Source organism: Vombatus ursinus, unplaced genomic scaffold, assembly GCF_900497805.2.
Source record: "Vombatus ursinus unplaced genomic scaffold, bare-nosed wombat genome assembly UNPS02015411.1, whole genome shotgun sequence".
Classification (NCBI taxonomy): domain Eukaryota; kingdom Metazoa; phylum Chordata; class Mammalia; order Diprotodontia; family Vombatidae; genus Vombatus; species Vombatus ursinus.
In genome coordinates this window covers 913,133-934,258 of record NW_020955189.1, presented here as the reverse complement: position 1 = coordinate 934,258, position 21,126 = coordinate 913,133, and the positions used below count along the sequence as shown (strand labels likewise).

Genomic DNA, 21,126 nt, shown 5'->3' with positions numbered 1-21,126 from the left:
ACCAGGGAGATCCATGAAAGAAGACTATAGTTCAGATAAAAGCCAAAGCAGGGGACAGTCCTTCCTTAGACCCTGCTCCTACAGAGGTCGCTGGCGTTCTAGAAATGGAAGATTCTGATAGGGAACCAGTCATTCGCTGCTTTTCCCAGGGAGCTGTTGAGTTGGAACGAGAACCAAAGTCATGCCACCGTAAAATCTGCCTCTTTGGCCATTACAGAGGTGTGGGGGAAGGGGATGCCTGAGGGATGAGGGAGGAGGAGGGGCCATTAAAGTCTGAGCGGGTCTGTCTTCTAGACGAGGGTCTGTCTGAGCCGTTCCAAAGCCCTTGTATCTGCCACCAAAAATCCAAAGGCAAGGGCAACTAGCCCAGCTAAGACAGTCATAAGGCAGCCACAAGACAGTTTTGGTGCAAATCCTAACAGGCAGAAAGAAGTTGAGCAATGTAGTATACAAAGTGAACAGGGGCCATTTTCCCACGCTGGATAATCTCCCCGAGTCAGGAAGAGCAGCACTTAGCCCCTGATTTTCTAAGCTAGTTGGGCTAGAGAGGGCAATGGACAGTGGTATCAGAATCAGGAGGGCAGTGTGGGACAGGGCCAGCTCTGCACGGATAATCCCAAAGATGAAGCCAAAAGTGAATGGTAAAGAGCAAAGTGACCGTTCTTCTCTAGGCGTTGGACTTCTTGCATTCTCAGAGGCATTGACTCCAGTGTGACAAGTTGCTTGGAATAATCACAAGACAAATTTTGCAATGGCCAGCCTTGGGCGTATTTATAAAATCAATCTGTAAACGTTCAAATGAAGGGTATGCCAAGGGACGCCCAGTGAACACAATATTAGAGAAGGCGTGCTGGTTAAACGCTCCGTAGGCACAATAAATATGAGCCAGCACAGGGGTGATAGCAGAAGAGACCCAAGACGGCCTTCCTGTGTCCACTATTCCCTGAGGGCCAAAACGGCCCCTCCCGCTTATGAACACACCTGGTGATAGAAGCTTAGGGGAGGGATGGCTTACCCTCCACAGTCATCCAGAGCCCGGAGACCCGTTCTACCTTGTACCACTGTTTCTGTTTCTTGGCCTTGGTGTCATGATGGATCAAGTCAATGTTACTGTAGAGAAGAGGAAGGGAGAAGTCTTTGCTGTTGGTCGTGGCAAGGTGAAACACAGGGGTGGGGCCATCCAAGGCGGCCGGTTTTGTAGCCGCATCAGCTCGGCAGGTACCTCGGGATCGGTGCCATTGGTGTGGGCAGAGCAGTGTGCAATGCTCTTGGGTAGCTGGATAGTGGTTAGAAGGTCTTTGATAAAGTCAGCATTCAAAACTGCCTTACTGGTGGAGCTTAAAACCGCCCCCCCCATCCTGGCAGACTCCAAAAGCATAGCATGAGTCAGTGTAGACATCGGCGCTTTGTGCACAATGACCTTGAGCAAGGCCAATGAGCTTGGCATCCTGAGCGCTGAGATTGGGTGGAAGAGAAGCAGACCATTGAGGATCATAATCAGAGACTATGGCAGCACCCGTGGACCGAATTCCATCCTTTATAAAAAAGGCGCCATTGGTGTGAAAAACCAGACGGGGATTCTGTAGAGGAATATCAGTAAGGTTATCACTGGGCCACACGAATCCCAACAGAACAGTCATGCAGAGACTGGCTCGAAGTCGGTAAATCAGGGAGCAGCGTGGTGGGCTTGAAGACAGAACCCACTCAAGAGCCACACCTGGCTTTCCCAATAGTCACTTCACTAGCAAGTTTCTGATCAGAAAAACCTTAACTGTGATGTCTCAAAAAAAGAGCCTCAACCTCACTAGGGCACTGAATGACAAATGGGATCCCTAAAACCAAGTTCAGAGGCCGTTACTACCAAAAGGGCAGTAGCTGCTGCGGCTGTCAAGCAGAGCAGAGCACCTGAAGCCACAGAACCCAGCTGGCACAAAGAGGGTCTGAGGTCTTGGGTGAGCACCCTCGGTGACACTCCCTTATGTTTGTTCATGTACAAAAAGAGAAAGGACTCATCTGGGAGTCCAAGAAAGCCTTCGTGAGGGTGGCGAGAGCCATGAGACATCCTGGTTCAGGTGGCAAGGGTTCTGGAAGAGTCTTTGGTAAGAGCAGTTAAAGGCTTGAGGTCTCACTAAAGATGGCGTCCACTGCTGGCCTTGGCCTACAGAGCCTGAGAAGGCACAAAGCTATTTTTTAGTCTTTGGAGTAGACAGTTGTTGGAAGACTTGCCTGTGCTTCAGACAAACAGCTTGGGATGCGGTCAGACTGGATGAAACCAAGATATTTGACCTAAGAAAGACATTACAGTACCTTTGCCTTGGAGACCTCATGGCCTCCCTGATGAAGTTGGAGAAGAAGGTGGTGCTGCCTTCTCGCTGGACTACGACATTGGTAGCTGCTCACAGGACATTGTCCACATTCTGAACAGAGTGGAGCCTTTAAGGGGATGAAAGCTAAATCCCGCTGTAGAATTTGAGAGGACAATGGGGGCCTCTCTACATACCCTTATGGTAGGTGGGCTTTCTGTCATACCAGGTTGGACCAGGAGCTTCCCTTGGTCCCAAGATCTTAAGAATTTTTCCAAGGCAGTTCCAGCAGGAACACTGTATTTCCCATGATTGTATCTCTTGCTTTATTTAGAAGCAACCCTTATTTTCCAATAATTAGAGTGATCTTTGCGCCACAGAGATTTTCCTGCTCATTGCCAATCAAAATCAGAGCAGATCTACACACCTTTTAGAGTCAAAAATCAAATTTACAACCTCGTCAAGTTCCTCGTTTGAAGCCTCAGAAATTCTGCTACGTGTAGAAAAGACTGTTCTTCTAGCATGACGAAGCCCTCTGCTTTCCAGAAGATTAAATCTCCCTCCCTCTGTGGGTACCAAAGCTTCTCCTAGTTGTACGAGGGCTTGCCCTATCTGCTGTATCACTTGGGAGTCAGAATCTGTCACTCAGGATGAACAACAAAAGAGACTGGAAAATAAACAAGGAAGCGCACGGAGTGTAGATTGACAGTCAGCTCTGTTAATTGGAAGAATTCCGAAGTTCTGCTTCCTAAAACTGTGCCGAATCACCCCCTCAGACTCGGCAAATACAGACTGGAACAGATCACGAAGACAATGACAGCCTTGAATCTCTCTGAGGTCCCTAGAGGTTGGGCTCTTCTATCCTTCCACCATTGATGCTTCTCCGTGTAACAAGGCTTCCTGCAGCTGTAGGAGGAACGTTTCCTCCTGTGTGAGTGATAAGAGTCTGTGCTGTCTGTCACAGGGAGTAGCCTATATTCAGAAAGGATTTCATCTTGGGCACAGGGAATCTCTGCGTTGCAAATTAGTTTCCCCCATTCCAGGTGCCACTCTATTTTCTGAGACATCTCAATAGGAAAACTCAGTTTGCCACAGTTATCCCTTCCACATTGTGTGGGTGGGTGGTGGGGTGGGGTGACCGGGCCATCTGGAAAATCTGCATAAAGTTTTTGACCCTCCCTTTTGTACCAGAGAATTACTTCTTTTTCTTTTATGGGGTGTTTACAGTACCTTCTTATAAAATTTGGGTTAACTTGGTCATAGGCTATATGTAGGTCAACGTTAAGTAAAAATACTAACCTTGTGTGTCATCTGCTGGCTTTAATGTTCTTTTTGCAAACTTTAACTTTTGACTTATCTTAACTTTAAAAAAGAAATTGTGTATATTTATGATATTGAAAGATAAAGTATGTGGATATCATATAATACCACTTTTTTATGCATTTCTGAGTTTCTAAACTTTTTCTGTGCTGTCTGCTGGCTTTTGCCTGTCGTCTGCAGCTTCTGTAAAACTCCTCCAAAGTTGCATTTAATTTCTTATGTTGAAAATATGATGGGTAAAGTCAAGATGTGGAAGGCATAACTGTATACTAACACACACACACACACACACACACACACACACAAGCACTCAGCAGACTCTTCCACTTTCAATGAAGATGTAGAAGCCAAGTTCCTGCTAGCTGGGAAAATCAGCAACGCTTCATCCCTCTAGACTCTTTGCCAGTTGCCACAATAAGAAAAACAAAAACAAACAAAACCTTTAGAGCTCTTTTACCTGCATTTGGGATTCCCAGTTATTTACAGAAGACAGAATTTATCTTACTTCCAAAAGGGTTTTTTTTTTTTTTCTATATGCAACAAAGATTCTTTAAATGGCAGAAGAAATGCTCTGTCTGGGCAGTCTGCTGATAGCAGGAGCTTAACTCCTATCTGCACCAAGGATTTCTCTTTCTCTAGGAGAGATTCCGCTATCTCTTTCTGGTAACAGGTGGGGTTCCCCTATAAAAAGATCCACAGTCAAAGTGGATAAAGGGAGAAATAGAATTCCCCAGTTGAATCTGATAAAGGGACAAAAATGTTCCCCAAGTAGGACAGACAAAGGTAATCCTCTAGGGTTCCCCAATCAAACAAGATAAAGGAATTTTCCTAGGGTTTACTTGAACTCAGAGAAAATTTGGATTGGACTTGAGGGGGAGTCCAATCTCCAGAGATGGTTCCCTGAAGAGAAGCCCTCAGTGAAATCAACTATAGTGTGCTCTAGGGAACTTTTTCAAAGGGCCATCCTGAAAACCAGAATCCCACACTGGAGTCCTGCTGAAGTCACCAATTGTCATGATTGAAATCTTTGAATAAGAGAAACCGAGGCAAAAAAAGTTCCAAGCAAGATACGTTTATTGGTAATGACTGGCTATTTGCTGATAAAGTAGGTCCCAGACCACCTTGGTTGGTACAAGGACCTTGTTGTGAACTTACAAGGATTTTTAGAGGTGTAAATGAGGAACTTTAAAATGGGGAACATAAACAATAAATGAGAAACATTGGTCACAGATTGAGGAACATGACATCGATTAACATGGGCATTTGTGATTTCTGATGGGCCAGCTCAGAGCTGGGGAACCTGCGGCCTCAAGGCCACGTGGGGCCCTCTAGGTTCTCAAGCGCAACCTTACAGTCAAAGGGTGGGCCAGGATATTACAAGAGTTTCCATTAATGTCATGGAATCTTTTTCGGGTGAATATCTCTGACAAGAACAGGAAACCTTCACAGGAATAGGGAATTTTAACAGATTAGCAGTACTCAAGGTGTGGGCGTTCCTAGCCCCATGTAATTATGATTTATAATCTATAACAAGGCTTTTACTAGGAATGAGGAATTTAGCTCACCAGCTACGCTCTGCAGGAGCTCAGCTTTACTAGTAGGGGACTGGGCCGGAGCCAATGCCCTGCTAGCCTGGGCACAGTCACATACACGCTTCTTAACCTACTACAATGTAAATTGATTGAAAGCAAATGATTGATTACAACTTTGTAAATCTACAACCAAAAGCAAGTATTGTCTGTAATGGGGACATGCTAGAAACCTTTCCAATAAGATCAGGCAGCAATCAATTAATCAATCAATAAACACGTGTTAAGTGCCTACTATGTGCCAGTCACTGTGGATATAAAAAAAGCAAAAAGTTCCTGCCTCAAGAAGCTTACAATCTAGTGACACTACATACAAACAAGTTTTATACAGGAAAATAGTAAATAATTAACCGAGACAAGGCACTGGAATTAAGAGGGGTTGGGGAAGGATTCAGGTGGAAGGTAGAATTTTAGCTGGGACTTAAGGGGGCCAGGGAGGCTGGTAGTTGGAGCAGAGGAGGGGGTTAGGCATGGAGGGACCGCCAGAGAGAATGCTTGGAGCTGAGAGATGGACGGTCTTGTTTGTAGAATAGCCAGGAGGCCGGTGGCACTGGATTGAAGAGTATGTGTTGAGGTGTAAGAGGCAAAAAGACTGGAAAGGGAAGAGGGGGCTAGGTCACGGAAGGCTTTGAATGCCAAAGAGAGCATTTTGCATTTGCTCCCAGAGACACTAGGGACAGTAACATTGTCAGACCCTCATTTTAGAAAAATCACTGTAGTGGCTGAGTGGAGGAGGGCCTAGAGTGGGGAGAGACGTGAGGCAGGCAGACCACCCCCCAGCAGCTATTGCAGCGATCCAGGCCTGAAATAATGAGGGCTTGCATCAAGCTGGGGGCAGAGCCAGAGGACAGAAGGAGGTGTATTTGAGAGACATTACAGAGGTGATATTGACGGGCCTTGGCACCATATTGGATGTTGGGGGGGGTGAAAAATAAGGGGGAGTCCAGGATGGCGTTGGGACCCTGAGGGACTGGGAGGAGGGCTGTGCCCTCTGCAATAACAGGGAAGGCAGGAGGGAAAGGAGGGCTTAGGAAGGAAGGTGATGAGTTCTGTTTTAGACACAGAGTTCGAGATGTCTGGTGGACATCTGGTTGGGGATTTCTGGAGATGGGGATCAGCAGAGAGTCTGGGGCAGGAAAAGGAGATTGGAGAATCATCAGCACAGAGATGGCCATTAAGTCCATGGGAGCTGATGAGATCACCCAGTGAAGTGGTAAAGGGGCAGAAGAGCAGAGGGCCCAGGACAGAGCCCTGGGGGACATGTAGGGTTAGAGGGTGTGACGCGGAGGAGGATCCAGCAAAGGAGACGGAGAAGGAGCGGTCAGAGAAGGAGGAGGAGAACAGGAGGTAGGGGGTGGGGAAGGGGGGAAGTAGCCTGAACTTCCAGAGAGGAGAGAATGCTAAGGAAGAGAGGGTGACGGACAGTGTTTGAGGCCACAGAGAGGCCAAGGAGAAGGAGGATGGAGAAGAGGCTGTTGGATTTGGCACCTAAGAGATCACTGGTAACATCATCAGCAGAATGATGAAATAGGAAGCTGGATTGTAAGGGGTTAAGAAGAGAGAAAGTGGGGGCCCCAGGGGAGGCAGCTTTTCCAGAATTTTAGCTACAAAGGGCAGAAGAGATGGAGGATGATAGTTAGTAGGGATGGAAGGATCAAGTTCGGGTTTTTCAAGATGGCGGAGACACGGGCAGGTTTGCGGCCAAAAGGAAATAGGTAGAGAGGGAGAGATTGAAGAAAAGTGACAGAGTGGGGATAGGGAGGTAGTCTGTTGGGGGAGAGGGGATGGAATTGGGGTCACTCGAGCACGGACAGGGGTCAAGCTGGGTAAGGGTGAGGCCACTTCATCCTGTGAGACAGGGGCAAAGGAGGAGAAGGGGGCATGGGGCACCTGAGTCATAGGAGATGAGAAGGAGGGGAGGGAGCTCAGTAGATGACTGCAATTTTTTTTTCCTGGATAGTGTAAGGCAACTTTCTCAGCTAAGAGGGCTGAGGAGAGCCAAGGATGTCCGTCATCACCATTGTTATTTAATATTGTAGTAGCAATCCTAGCTCTAGTAATAAGCCAAGACAAAGAAGGGGAAGGAATCAGAATAGAAAGCAAGGAAACAAAATGATCCCTCTTTGTAGACGATATGATGGTATGTACTTAAAGGACCCTGGAAATGTACTAGAAAACTCATCGAAACAATGACCACCTTCAGCAGAGTTGCAAGATAGGAAATAAACCCAGATAAATCACCAGCATTTCTACATACTACCAACAAAACCCAGCAGGAAGAGATAGAAAGAGAAATTCCACCTAAAATCACTGGGGGAAGAAGTCACCTTTTGATAAACACTGTTGAGCAAACTAGAGGTCCGGCTGGCAGAAACGAGGTGTACAGCAACATCTCACATCTTATCCAGGGGTGGGGAACCTGCAGCCTCAGGCTTATACCAAGATGAGCTCAAAATGGGCACGTGGTTTAGACCTGTGGGGTGATATCATGAGCAAATTAGTAGAGCATGGAAAAAACTACCTGTTAGATCTATAGGTAGGGGAAGAGGTCATGGCCAAACGAGAATTCAAGTTTCACAAGAGGTAAAATGAATAATTTTGATTACATTAAATTAAAAAGTTTTTGTACAAACAGAATAAGTGTAGCTAAAATTATTATTTTTAAAATATATTTTCATTTCATTAAATGTTTCCCAATTACATGTAACTAAATTTTAACATTCATTTAAAAATTTTTGAGTTCAAAATTCTCTCTCTCCCCACTCTTGAGAAAGCAAGCAATGTGATATTGATTTTACATGTGAAGTCATGCAAAGCATATTTCCATATTTGCCATGTCGCAAAAGAAAACACAGACAAAGAAGGAGAAAAACAAAGAAAGTTAAAAAAGTATGCTTCAATCTGTGCTCAGAGTTCATCAGTTTTCTCTCTGTAGGTGGATAACATTTTTCATCATGGTTTCTTTCAGAATTGTCTTGGGTCAATGCAGCTAAAATTATAAGAAAAGCAAGAAACTGGAGAAAAATTCTTTGCCCCAAGTTTCTCTGATAAAGGCCTCATTTCTCACATATATAAGGAGCTGAGCAAAATTTGTCAGAATAAAAGTCATTCCCCAATTAATAAATGATCAAAGGATACGAACAGGCAGTGTTCAGATGAAGAAATCAAATCTGTATACAGTCATGTAAAAATGCTCTAAATCACTATTGATTAGAAAAATGCAAATTAAAACAACTCTGAGGTACCAACTCATACCTATAAGATTGGCTAATACGATAGAAAAGGAAAATGACAAATGTTGGAGGAGATATGGAAAAAATTGGGACACTAATGCATTGTTGGTGGAGTTGTGAACTGATCCAACCATTCTGGAGAGCAATTTAAAACTATGCTCAAAAGGCTATAAAACTGTGCATATCCTTTGACTTAGCAATACCATGACTAGGTCTCTATCCCAAAGAGACCAAAGGAAAAGGAAAAGGACCCACATGTAAAAAAATATTTATGGCATCTCTTTTTGTGGTGGCCAAGAATTTAAAATCGAGGGGATGCTCATCAATGGGGGAATGGCTAAACAAGTTGTGGTGTATGAATGTAATGGAATACTATTGTGCTATAAGAAATGGTGAGCAGGCAGACTTTAGAAAAACCTGAGAAGATTTATATGAACTGATGCAAAGTGAAATGAGCAGAACCAGGAGAACATTGTACATAGTAGCAGCAACACTGTCTGATGATCAGCTGTGAATGACTTAGCTCTTCTCAGCAATACAATGATCCAAGACAATTCCAAAGGACTCATGATGAAAAATGCTCTCCACCTCCAGAGAAGGAAGTGGTGGAGTCTGAATGCAGATCGAAGGAGACTTTTTTTTCTCTTTCTTTTTAACTCTTGATGTGACTAATGTGGAAATTTGCTTTGCATTTCTATACCTTTTTGTAATGGGTTTTGGTTTCTTGAATTCTCAATGGGGGTGAGGGAAGGAACCATGAAAATAAAGCAAAATTGAATTTTAAAAAAGGAAAGAAAGTGGGGGTGGTAGTGGGGGAGGGTGCTTGCTGATCCCCAAGTTCCCTCCTGGCTCGAACACCAGAAGAGCTGCTTCTTTTTCTTGCTTGTTAAGGGTTACAAAGCACTTTCTTACTAACAGCCCTGGTTGGGTTAGGGGAGGCAGACTTATCATTTTACTGAGGAGAAAAGAGATTCAGAGAGGGAGGGGGTTGTATGTGTGTGGGGGGGAGGGGTGTAGGGGATGTCAACAAGCGCTGAGCTGATGAGTGCCTATGGTCGAAGCCAAACCCAGGACTCCCGGCTCTCCACACAGGTATTTTTCGATGACAAGGAATCACTGACTCACAGGACTGGGAGAGACTTTAGAATGTGGAATGTCAGGGCTGGGAGGGGCCCAAGAACAGGGGATGTCAGGGCTGGGAGGGGCCCGAGAACAGGGGATGTCAGGGCTGCAGTGGCCTTGGAACGAAGAATATCAGATCTTTAATCAGATCCCTAATTGGAAAGGTCCCTAAAGTCCCTAAGGAGGGGCCTGAAATCTAAATCTCTCATTTTACAGGTGGGGAAACCAAGTTTTGGGCGAGGAAAGTAGCCTGCCTAAAGTCAGACGGCGTGGGCCCTGGTACTCTGGTATCTCAAGACCTCGTGGCCTCCTCTGGTCTCCCCGTTCCTTGCTCTGTCCGTCTCTCTGGGCCCGAGGGGCTGAGCAGGCTTGGCCAGTTGAGTGACTAAAGCTGCTGCTCCTTCCTTCCCCTCCCACCTCCAGCCAGGAGCCTCTGTGCCTTTAACAGACGCTTGCCAAGTGGGCAGGCTGCCCTAGGCAGACCAGCTCATCACTCCCTGTGCTGACTCATAGGCATGAGCATGGGGGTGCTGCGGTCCCTGCGTGGATGGGGGCTTCTGGACTACAAGACAGAGAAATATGTCCTCACCCGGAACCGGAGGGTGGGTGCTCTCCAGAGGGTCCTGCAGCTTGGCATCCTGGGATATGTAATCGGGTAAGGGAGGAGGGGTCCTTGTGGGGGGGTATGAGAGTAAAGGTCCTTGTGGGGGGTGGGGTGAGAGAGGAGGGGTCCTTATGGGGGGGGGATAAAAGAGGAGAGCTCATTGTGGGGGAGGTGATGAGGGGGACGGGACAGCAGCCTTGGCTCCAGCTCTCTGGGAAAGGGAATTGGGGACAGACTTTGCCACAGACCAGGTGATCTTGGGCAGGTCCTTTCCTGTTGATGGGCCTCAGTTTCCTCCTGTGTAACATTAGGGATCTGAGCTACATGGTTCCCTTCCTGCTCGGACACTGTGATTCCGGGTCTCATCAGATTTATAGCTGGAAGGGACTTCAGAAGTGATTTAGTGCCTCCCCTCCTGCCCCACCCTTTCCATTTTATAGGGGAGGAAACTGAGGCCCAGAGAGGGTAAGTCACTTTGGCCGGGTGACACAGAGAGTAAGCATCGGGGTTGGGGTTTGAGCCCCAGGCCTATCTGTCTCTCCCTCCCACTATGTAGTCAGGATTGGATGCTGAGTAGGTCTCCTTTGCTTTGCCCCTCCGGGTAGTGAGCTCCTTGTCCCTTGAGGTGTTCAAGCACTGGCTATGGGATCGCTGGACAGTCAGGTCATAGAGGAAATTCCTGCACTGGGCTAAAGGTCGGACTCTATGATCGGAGGTCTTCCAGGCTTCACAGGCCAGAAAGGAGGGGGAATAGAGTTAGAATGCTGAGTCAGGGTGCTTTGTGGGCAGTGTCTTTGGCTAAAAAGCCACCTGTGTGGCTGCTGAGTGGCCCTGTGGCCAGTGTGCTGGACTGAGAGGCTGCAAGACCCAAGTTCAAGTCTTGCTGGAGACACATATTAGCTGTGTTTTCCGGGGCAATTCATTTAACAGCCACCTACCTCAGTTTCTTCGTCCGTAAAATGGGAGTAACCGTAACTCCTGCCTCCCAGGGTGGTCATGAAGAACGAACGTGGTAACATTTGTAAAGCTTCGCAAACCTTAAAGTGCTTTATAAGTGCCAGTGAGCTGTGACTGCGATTAATCATACCTAAGCCGTCTCCCTCACTGGGTCTGGCTAGCTTGGGTCAGGAAGGGTCATGACAGTGGGGACGAAGGCCCCGAGGTGGTTGGAGGTCTGTGCTGAGGGCCTCCGGGGCAGGCAGGGAGGACGTCCTGCGTCCCGGGAGGCGGAAGGAAGCCCTTCCTCAGGGGAGGGGAGCGGTAAGGCCTCTCTGGGCCTTCAGATGGGTTGGGGAGGGGCAGTCCGAGGCAGGGAGGGAGGCCATCCGGGAGGTGGTGACAAGGGTCTGGGTGAAAGCTGGGGAGCAGAATTGCTAATGGGCCAACCCATTGAGAAGCCCCCACTGCAGGGGTCCGAGATCAAGTCCGGGGCACACCCAGATGCTGACTCTCTCATCATAGACTTTCCCCATCTTGTGGCCGTCAGCTCCGTTTGCCAGCCCCCGGCACTGATGGCGCTCCCGGGGGATCCAGACTTCCGTCCCTCTCTGAGACGATGTGTGGGGAAGACCCAGGAGGGCCCTGATCTCTCTGAGGAGGCCTGCCTCCCTCCCTTCCCCAGCCAAGGCTGACCCATCAGCAGATGGACTGAAGACTGACCGATGGCCCCACCGACCGAACGAAGGAGGGAGGGGGTGACTGAGGGGGAGAGAAAGGACCTTCAGTCCTTTCTACTGTTGCCTGAGTCTCTTATTTTCCTGGGCAGGTGGTCTCTTATCTTCAAGAAGGGTTACCAGGAGAAGGAGTCTGATCCCCAGGTATCAGTCATCACCAAGCTGAAAGGGGTCTCAGTCAGCCAGATCGAGGCACTGGGAAACAGACTGTGGGACGTAGTCGATTACACGAAGCCCCCCCAGGTGAGGCTCTCCCTTCTTCCCTTCCTCTCCTGCTAGACACGGGAGTAGGAGGCTCCCATCCAAACCCCAGCTGGCTGCAGGGCCGCTCAGACTAGCCCAGGCCGGGTCCCATCACTGGCCATTGCCAACCTGTCCGGCACCAACCTTGTTCCTGGCTGGTTCCACCCTCACACACCTTTCCTGTTTCACCCACTGAATCCTCCTCCGTCCCTTAAAGCCCACCTCCAACGCCACCTCCTCCAGGAAGCATTCCCTGGTCTTTCTATCGGTGACAAACTTCCCCCAGACTCACCTGGCCCATCGTCCGGGGAATATTTCACATCCTGGCTACAGATGGCTAGCGCTTTCAATCAATCAACAGGCATTAGCAAAAATGCCTTCTACACGATGGGTACTGTGCTGGGGCTACAGAGACAAAAATAAACAGTGCCTCCCCTCAATGAGATTCCTTTTGACTGTGGGAAGACAACCTGTGCACATCTAAATAGATGCAGAGGGAAATCCAAGGTAACCCTGGAGCAGTGAGGGAAGGAGGGACCAGAAAAGCCCTCTCTCGATCGGAGCTTTGAGGGAAACTAGGAGTTTGACTAGGCAGCGATGAGGAGAACCTGCATGTCAGGCATAGGGTACAGCCTGGGCAAAGGTGGGGAGATGGGAGATGGAGTGTCTCGTGTGATGAACAGCAAGGAAGCTAGTTTTGGCTGGATCCTAGAGCACATGAAGGGGAGTGATATGACAGTAAGGCTGGAAAGGTAGGATGGAGCTAGACTGAAGGAGTCTGTATTTTCTCTTAAAGGTCATTATTAAAAATTCCTAATACAAATCAGAAAACCTCTGAAGGATGTCAGGCCAGGGGGAATGTGGTCAGACCTAAGCTTTAGAAATAGGAATTAGGAGCTAAAGCCGCAAACAGGGAGATAACTGTGCCTTATCTAAGCCTTGCATCATCCCAACAAAGGGCTCTGTATACAGTCGGTATTTAATAAATATTTTGTGGAAGGCATATCGAATTAGAAATGGTGCAGATTTGTGGGGAGAGGGTAGGATGAGGGGAGGTGGGGAAGGGGCTTCATCTGAGGAGGCCATTTGGGATGGGGAAGGGCCTGGTGTCCCCGTCATCCAAGCGCCATTCCCAAGAACTGAGGGTGTTCAGCCCCTCGAAGAAACGGCTGGGGACAGGATCGACGGTCGTCCGTGTCTCGAAGTATCTGAGAGGGCTCCAAGTGCAGTTCTGCTTGTCTGGGGCAGAACAAGAGGCGTTGGGGGGAGGGTGCGAGGAGGGAAGTTTGGGGTGTCTGTGTGTGTCTCTACACTGTAGTATGGTTGTTTCCGGGGATGGGGGATGCTGGGGTCTGGGGATGGTGGGGAGGAAGGACCCTTCAGCACGAGGCCACTGTCACCGGGGGGTTGTGAGCAGAAAGTACACCCCAAGCAGGGGTTGCTTTTGGCACCCTCTGATTTCAGCCCCTGGGGACAAGGCTCTGATTGCCCTGCCTTAGTTCTGTCTCCGGGGCCCCTTCCAGATCCAAGCTCTAAGGTACCCTGGGTCCTTAGAGAAGTTCTAGCCCAGGTCTCTTGTCTCTTAGGGAGAGAACGTTTTTTTCCTGGTGACTAATTTCCTTGCCACACCAGAGCAAGTGCAGGGGACGTGCCCAGAGGTAAGACCCTTGTTGGAGCCCCCTGCCACCCTGGGGTCTTTGGCAGGGCCCTGGATCTGCTTCTCCCTGGCCCCTGTCCTGGGGAGGAGGGACAGCCAGAGCTCCAGCCTCCCTTCCCTGCCCCCAGCCCAGCCCAGCCCAGGGAGGAGAACTGGAGGGAGCTCTTGGCTGCCCTGGGGGCCAGAGGAAGCCCTGGGTAGGGCCAGGTTGTGGGCTGCTATCTCAAGGCCGTGGGAAGGAGGGCCTTGTGGGGCCCAGATTACAGAAGCCCCTGAGCTTCTGAAACAACTCCAAAGCACCAAAGCCAATTCCACTGAAGACAACCAACACACATTAAGAACCTACCATGCGCTAGCAAGGCAAAGCCTGGTGTGATGAGAGTGCTTGGGGCGGCTAGGTGGCTTAGTGGATAGAGCACTGGCCCTGGAGTCAGGAGGACCTGAGTTCAAATCCGGCCTCAGATACATAACACTCACTAGCTAGTCACACTAACTGTGTGACTCATGGTCACACAGACCACGGGCAAGTCACTTCACCCCATTGCCTAGCTGAAAAAAAAAAAGAAAAAAAAAAGAAGAGAGTGCTGGACCAGCTGGTCACAAAGAGCTGGGTTCAAATCCCACTCCTGACACTTAGTAGTGGGTGGTCTCAGACAAACCACTTAGGCCCCTCTGAACCTCAGACAACTCTCCAGATGGGCTGTGATCTGTCTCGGTGGACAGACCTCCCACATATGACCCATGGACACATGTATGAGGCACCCAAACCCCCAGTCCTTAGATGCTTGAGAATATCAGAGGTGGGGAAGATGTCAGCCCTCCTCCCATCCCGTGCAGGCATCTCTTCTGTATCTTCCCTAACAGGGAGTCATATCTGCGGTGATGGGGAGCTCACTACCTGGCACGGCAGCCCACTCCATTGTCAGGATGGTCTTCCTAATTGCTCTGATAGGGGTTTGGGGACTGAAGTGTTCTGGTTGGAGCAGTTCAGGGGGTCAAGCATTGTCTTTTAGTCTAGAGAGGCCGGGCTGTCAAAAACTGCATGAAGGAAAAGGGACAGGTGCTGTAGGAGAATGGATATAAAGCAATGTGCCCCTGGAAGGCAGGGCAGCGGACACTCCCTCGGGCAGGCCAAGCAGGCCCAGGCTAATCCCTCCTTCACTCCTCAGTCCTTCAAATACGGGAAGACAGTCTCCCTGTTACCCCGAGTCTCCCTCTTCTCCCCTCCCCTCTGGTCTCCCTTCCTCTCTTCTGCTCTGCTCTGACCTCCTGTCTCCCCATCTCCTTCTCTCCTCTCCCTCCCCATCTCCTCCTCTCCCCTCTCCTTCCTCTCCCTCCCCATCTCCTTCTCTCCTCTCCCCCCCTCCTCCCCCTCCCCTCTGATCTCCTTTCCTCTCTTCTGCTCTGCTCTGACCTTCTGTCTCCCCTCTCCCTCCCTCTCCCCTCTCTGGGTTTCAGTTTCCTCCAGGTATGATGATGGGGGGTGGGGGTGGAGGTGGACTAGATACTCTCTGAAAGCCCTCTGTGATTCTGGGGGGATCTGTTTCTTTGGAAGGATGGTAGCTCACGCTTCCTCTTCCCTCCCCCACCCCAGCACCCCTCTGTTCCTCTGGCTCCCTGCCTGGCTGACGAGGACTGTCCGGCTGGAGAGATACTGAGCCACAGCCACGGTACCGATCTCACGCCTCATCCACTACCCAGGCGGTCTCCCAGGGGGGTGCTGAGCAGTGAGGACTAGCGGGTACCCCTGGGGCAGCTGGGTGTCCTTCTAATGCCTCCCCGACTTTTTACCCCTGGGCCCCTCCTCTGGACCTCAGGGCACTTATTAAGTCGAAGGACACCTGGGTTGGAATCCCAGGATCTGAGTTCAAATCCTGATGGTCTCCTGTGTGACCTTGGGTCACCCCTGAATTCTCCAGGCCTCAGTTTCCTCTTCTGTAAAAATGAGGGGAGGGGGTTTGGTCTCTGAGGTTTCTCCCAGCTCCAAATTCCATGACCCTATGATCTTCCTCTTAGACCAGAGATGCTTGGCTCAGGTCCTAGCCCAGGCTGGAGCCCAGGTGGCCCCAAGCTTAGAGAGGAAGGACTCTGGGTTGGCTTCTGTTCCAGGAATCAAAACTGGGAAGTGCGTCGTGTTTAACTCAACCTACCAGACCTGCGAGATCTGGGGCTGGTGCCCTGTGGAGAGTGGCGGCACGTCCAGGTCTGCCTGTCCCCTGCTCTGTCTGGCCTGCTCCGTCCCGGTGTAGTCGAAAGAAGCCCCTGGGTGCGAGTCTTGGCTGGGTGACTGAACGCATCATGTCAGTCTTCTGGGCCTCAGTGTCCTCATCTGTAAAAGGGGGATAATAATATTCATCGCTGCCCACCTCCTGGGGTTGCTGTGAGGAAAGTGTGAAGGGAGGGAAGAAATCCCTGTGGGTCAGGAGAGCTGGATTTGAGGCTCAGTTCTGTGGCTAACTCACTGGCGACCTCGAAGCCCTCTTTGTAAAACGGGGGAGGTGCCCTGGCTTTGCCCCGTCCCGAGGCTCCTAGGAGGCTGAGGGTCTGCGTTGGGCCCAGCCGCCGTTGTGTGCTGAGGGGCAGCCTGGGGCGGGGGCGCCCTGGCAGGCCGCAGCCTCAACCTTCTGCGGCTCCCCCTCCCAAAGGAAGCCTCGGCTGCTGGAATCGGAAAACTTCACCCTCTTTATCAAGAACTCCATCACTTTCCCCAAGTTCAACGTCTTCAAGTGAGTGGCTGGTGTGGGACGGGGTGGGACAGGGTGGGGGCTCTGGGAACAGCCTCCCCCGAGGCTGAGGGAGCTCTGAGGCCCTCCACCCACCTGCCCAAGCTTGGACATTGTGTTCTAAGGTTCCTCCCAGCCCCGACACTCCCTGTTCGAAGGGCCTTTCTGGGTTCTAAGGGCTCTCAGCTCCATGGTCCCACCATTCTAGGAGCTCTGTTGAATTCTGGGGTCAGAAGCCACCTTCTAATTTGTTTGGGAATGTCGTTCCCCTTCCCAATGTCCCTGCTGGACACACAGGTGGGCTTTTGTCTCTCAGGACCAACACTTTGGAGACACTGGATAACACCTACTTCAAGAGCTGCAGGTATGATGCCCTCTTCAGCCCTTTCTGTCCAGTCTTCCGGGTGGGGGATGTGGTGAAGGCAGCTGGAGGGGACTTTGAGGACCTGGCCCTCTCGGTAAGTGAACCTGGGGGTGCGAGCTCCCAGGCCTCGCCCTTGGCCCCAGCCCCATGACCCCCAGTCTGTCTATACCCACACTCAGAGGGGCCCCATGACCAGGCTGGATGGGCTCCTGGCCCCAGTCACCCAGTCTGCTATATCCATCCTCAGAGGGACCCCATGGCTGGGGCTCGATGGGCCTCTGCCCCATTGCTTTGAAGGGCAGGGACAAAAAGTAGGGGCAGTTGAGAGCACTGCATGCAAACCCAGAGGACTTGAGTGCAAATCCTTACTCCGTCACTGCCTACCTGGTGGACCTTGGGCAAGTGCCCTAAGTCTTAGTATCCTGGTTAGCCCAGGTGGCCTCCGGGATTAGATTAGGTAGGAGCCCACGGTCCTAGCCATGGATACTGTGTGACAGGAGGGTGTGAAATGCCCCCTCTGGGCTTCAGTCTCCCCTCCTGGCTCTGCCATGCTGTGATTCCACAGTGTTCTGGGGACTCTGGGTCCTGACCCCCCAGCCCGGGCTGGTAGCCACTGTTCGCAGTGACCAGCGGGCTTCTGCTTTTGGCAGGGAGGAGTTGTGAGGATCCAGATCAGCTGGGACTGTGACCTGGATCGCCCTGGCATTGAATGCCAGCCCTGTTATTCTTTCTGGCTGCAGGAGAAGGGCTATAATTTCAGGTGGGGGTCCAGGTCCCCCATTCGTGGAGGGAAGGTGGGGTGGATGTTTGTGTGCTCGTTCACTGTTGGGGAGGGAGCTGAGGGGCCACAGTCCACCCTGGTGTGGTCTGTTCAGGGGTTCCTGTGTCTTCCAGCTCTCCTAGCCGTGCCTCCTCCCGGGGCCTCAGTTTCCTTTTCTATAAAATGAGAGACTGTCTTAGGCACTGAGCAGCCTCTCCCTTCAACTCTGGTCATCCAGTTGTCCCCGTTCTCCAGGACAGCTACACACTGGTGGAAGCCTCCGGGGATGGAGGCCCGAAGCCTCTTCAAACTCTTTGGGATCCGATTTGAAATCCTCGTGGCTGGGCAGGTAGGGGCTGGGCCTGGGTGCGTGGTGGGATGGAAGCCGGACGGTCCAGCAGTAGATGGAACAGGTCGAGGGCCTCCTCTGGGCGAGGACAGTGGGAGAAGGCGGGCAGAGGCCAGGAGACCCAGGCTTGGATTTCACTGTCGGCCTGATCTTGGCCAAATCTCTTCTCTGGGCCTCAGCTTCTTCATCTATCAGATGAGTGGGCTGGCCTACATGGTCCCCTAGATTACCTCCAGCTGCAGGTCCATGAAGCTACGACCCTATTTTGATGATCTCGGGCCTCTGTTCTTACCTGCAAAGCGTGCAGGTCAGACTAGGTTATTCCTAAGAGACCTTCCTGTCTAAAGCCCCTGGTCCACCCCCGAGGCCAGCACGGGGCCCGGTTGGAGGCTGCACTGGGAGCTCCCGGTAGGGGAGGCCCATGGCCTGAGGACCTCCCCTCTCCCAGGCTGGGAAGTTCAGTGCCGTCTCTACGGGGATCACGCTGGGCACGGGCACGGCCCTACTGGGGATGGTGAGTCTGCTGCCACCTTTCTCTCTGGCGCTGCCGTAGGTATGTGTATTGGGGGTGGCGTGGGAGAGGGGGGAGTACTCCCGGGGGAGGAGGAAGAGCCCTCCAGCCCCTGGAGACTCGGACCTGCGGGGCGTGGGGTGCTCTGGCTAGCCTAGTGCCATCCGTCCCTGCAGGTCACCTTCCTCTGTGACCTGCTCTTGCTTTACGTGGACGGAGAAGCCCCTTTCTATTGGGGGAAGAAGTATGAGGAGGTGAAGGGCTCCATCCCCTCTGCTCCTTGTCCCATGACCGAGCCTGGCCCGGGGGTCTGTCTGCTCCCGGGGCAAGGTCTGGCAGGGGCTGTGGGGAGGGCTGGGGGCTTCATCTGAAGCTGGAAAGGACCTGTAGTCCAACGCCCTCGTTGATACATCCAGTGGGTGGCTGAAGGTCATGCATGGATCTGAGTCAGGCCTCCCCCCCCTTGGGCACCCCACCCCCCTGGGCTGGTGGTTCATTCCGCTTGGGCCAAGGGCTCTGACGGGTCACTGAAAGGCAAAGGAAGCATCCATCCTGGCAGCTTCTGCCCAGGCCCATTCCCGTCATCCCCGATGTCCTTTGGGCCAGGCACCAGGGCCTGAGCCATCCCTCTGCCTGCAGGCAAAGGCCCCCAAGATCAAAGGGGAGCCAGAGCCGGCCTCAGCATCGGGGGATCACGAGGGGCCCGTGGGTTCTTGGTCACAGTCGAGCCCAGCCATGAATTCCGATCTCACCGCTGGCAAGGAGGGCCTGGATACTGGCACGGCCTAGCCTCAGGCTGCCTGAAGGACTCCAGCCAACACCGCTTCCACACCCCTGGGGCTCCAAGGCTGCAGTTCATTTATCACTGCCTTTCCTGAAAGAGCCCAGGATGGCTCCTGAGACCGGAGACGGCCACATGAGTGCGGTTCTGGGCAACAGCGGCATGGGCTGCTCCTTTCTTGGGGCTCCCATTGAGGGAGCTTGAATCCTGGCTTGGGCTGGGCCCGTGCCTCACCTTGGGCCTCTGTGTCCTGGTCTGTTAAATGAGGCCTTGCACCAGATGGCACCTGAACTCCTTGATCTTTTGCCCTAGAGCCCCTCCAGAGGCTCTGACCTCCATCCACAGACCTTCTGGGCACCTTCCTCTACCTCTGGCTGTGGGGCTTGGAGTCTGCCCACCCTGCTGCTCAGGTCACTACGGCCCCTGCAATAATGAGAAAACCTCTTCCCCAGCTCTGTGACTCATTGAGGGGGTGTGTGTATGTGTATGTTTGTGTGGTGTATGTGTGAGTGTGTGTGCACACGTGTGTATGTGTATGAGACAGTGTGTGTGGGGTATGTGTGCACACACATCTATGTATGTGTGACAGTGTGTGTGTGGTGTATGTGTGAGTGTGGGTGCACATGTGTGTGTGTGTGTATGAGACAGTGTGTGTGGGGTATGTGTGCACACCCATCTGTGTATGTGTGACATTGTATGTGTGTACGCGTGGTGTGTATGGTTGTGTGGTATATGTGTGTGTGTGAGACTGTGTGGGGTATGTGTGCATGCACATCTGTGTATGTGTGACAGTGTATGTGCGTGTGGTGTGTATGGTTGTGTGGTGTATGTGTGTGTGTGCACATGTGTGTGTGTGTGAGACTGTGTGTGGGGTATGTGTGCATGCACATCTGTGTATGTGTGACAGTGTGTGTGCATGTGGTGTGTATGGTTGTGTGGTGTGTGTGTGTGCACACGTGTGTGTGTGTGTGAGACAGTGTGTGGGGGGTATGTGTATACACGTATCTGTGTATGTGTGACAGTGTGTGTGGGTGCGTGGTGTGTATGGTTGTGTGTGCATGCACGTGTTTGTGGTGTGTGCACACACGTGTGAGTGTGTAAAAGGGGGGGCAGTGCACAGATCTCAGACAGTGCTTGAAGGGGCCTCAGTGGTCAGCCACCCCTACACAAAAGGGGCCCCCACACCATCTGCCCGACGAGCGGCCGGACTGCCTTTGCTTGGAGACGTCTGGTCACGGAGAGCTCACCACCCCCCGAGCCAGCCCACTCCACTTTGGGATGGCGATCCTCAGTGTTTTCCCCTACAAAATAACTTGTTATGGTAGCGTCTGTAAAACCCCAGGTCACTGAGCTCCCTCCCAGCTCTGACATCCCCTGTTCTAAGGCCCTTCCCAGCTCTGACAACCCCTGTGGCCCCTCCCAGACCTGACATCCCTTGTCCTGAGGCCCCCTGTTCTGAGGCCCTTCCCAGCCCCGACATCCTCTGTTCTGAGGCCCTTCCCAGCCCTGACATCCCCTGTTCTGCCTGACATCCCCTGTCCTGAGGCCCCTCCCAGCCCTGACATCCCCTGTTCTGAGGCCCCTCCCAATCCTGACATCCCCTGTTCTGAGGCCCCTCCCAATCTTGACATCCCCTGTTCTGAGGCCCCTCCCAATCCTGACATCCCCTGTCCTGAGGCCCTTCCCAGCCCTGACATCCCCTGTCCTGAGGCCTCTCCCAGCCCTGACATCCCCTGTCCTGAGGCCTCTCCCAGCCCTGACATCCCCTGTCCTGAGGCCCTTCCCAGCCCTGACATCCCCTGTCCTGAGGCCCTTCCCAGGTCTGACATCCCCTGCTGTAAGACTCCTCCCCGCCCTGACATCCCCTGTTCTGAGCCCCCCAGCTCTGCCACTT

The 21,126-nt window shown here is 51.7% G+C and overlaps 1 protein-coding gene across 1 annotated transcript; it reads left to right on the top strand.

Moving 5' to 3' along the window:
• Window positions 1-1,415: 1,415 nt before the first annotated feature.
• P2RX6 (purinergic receptor P2X 6) lies at window positions 1,416-19,240 on the top strand. The gene is made up of 14 exons (XM_027847494.1): window positions 1,416-1,559; window positions 9,507-9,537; window positions 10,081-10,222; window positions 11,937-12,087; window positions 13,674-13,745; window positions 15,339-15,414; window positions 15,854-15,947; window positions 16,390-16,470; window positions 16,784-16,925; window positions 17,482-17,592; window positions 17,824-17,940; window positions 18,389-18,454; window positions 18,628-18,705; window positions 19,091-19,240. The coding sequence occupies exons 1-14, from the start codon at window positions 1,416-1,418 to the stop codon at window positions 19,238-19,240; spliced, it is 1,455 nt and encodes a 484-aa protein (XP_027703295.1).
• The last annotated feature ends 1,886 nt before the right edge of the window (window positions 19,241-21,126 follow it).

Bases quoted from the DNA above. Each gene is read 5' to 3' on its own strand.
- P2RX6 (XM_027847494.1), top strand. From the start codon at position 1,416: ATGACCTTGAGCAAGGCCAATGAGCTTGGCATCCTGAGCGCTGAGATT. The intron at 9,538-10,080 runs GTATTTTTCGAT...GCTGACTCATAG, and splicing joins ACTCCCGGCTCTCCACACAG to GCATGAGCATGGGGGTGCTG. The intron at 13,746-15,338 runs GTAAGACCCTTG...CCCCCACCCCAG, and splicing joins TGCAGGGGACGTGCCCAGAG to CACCCCTCTGTTCCTCTGGC.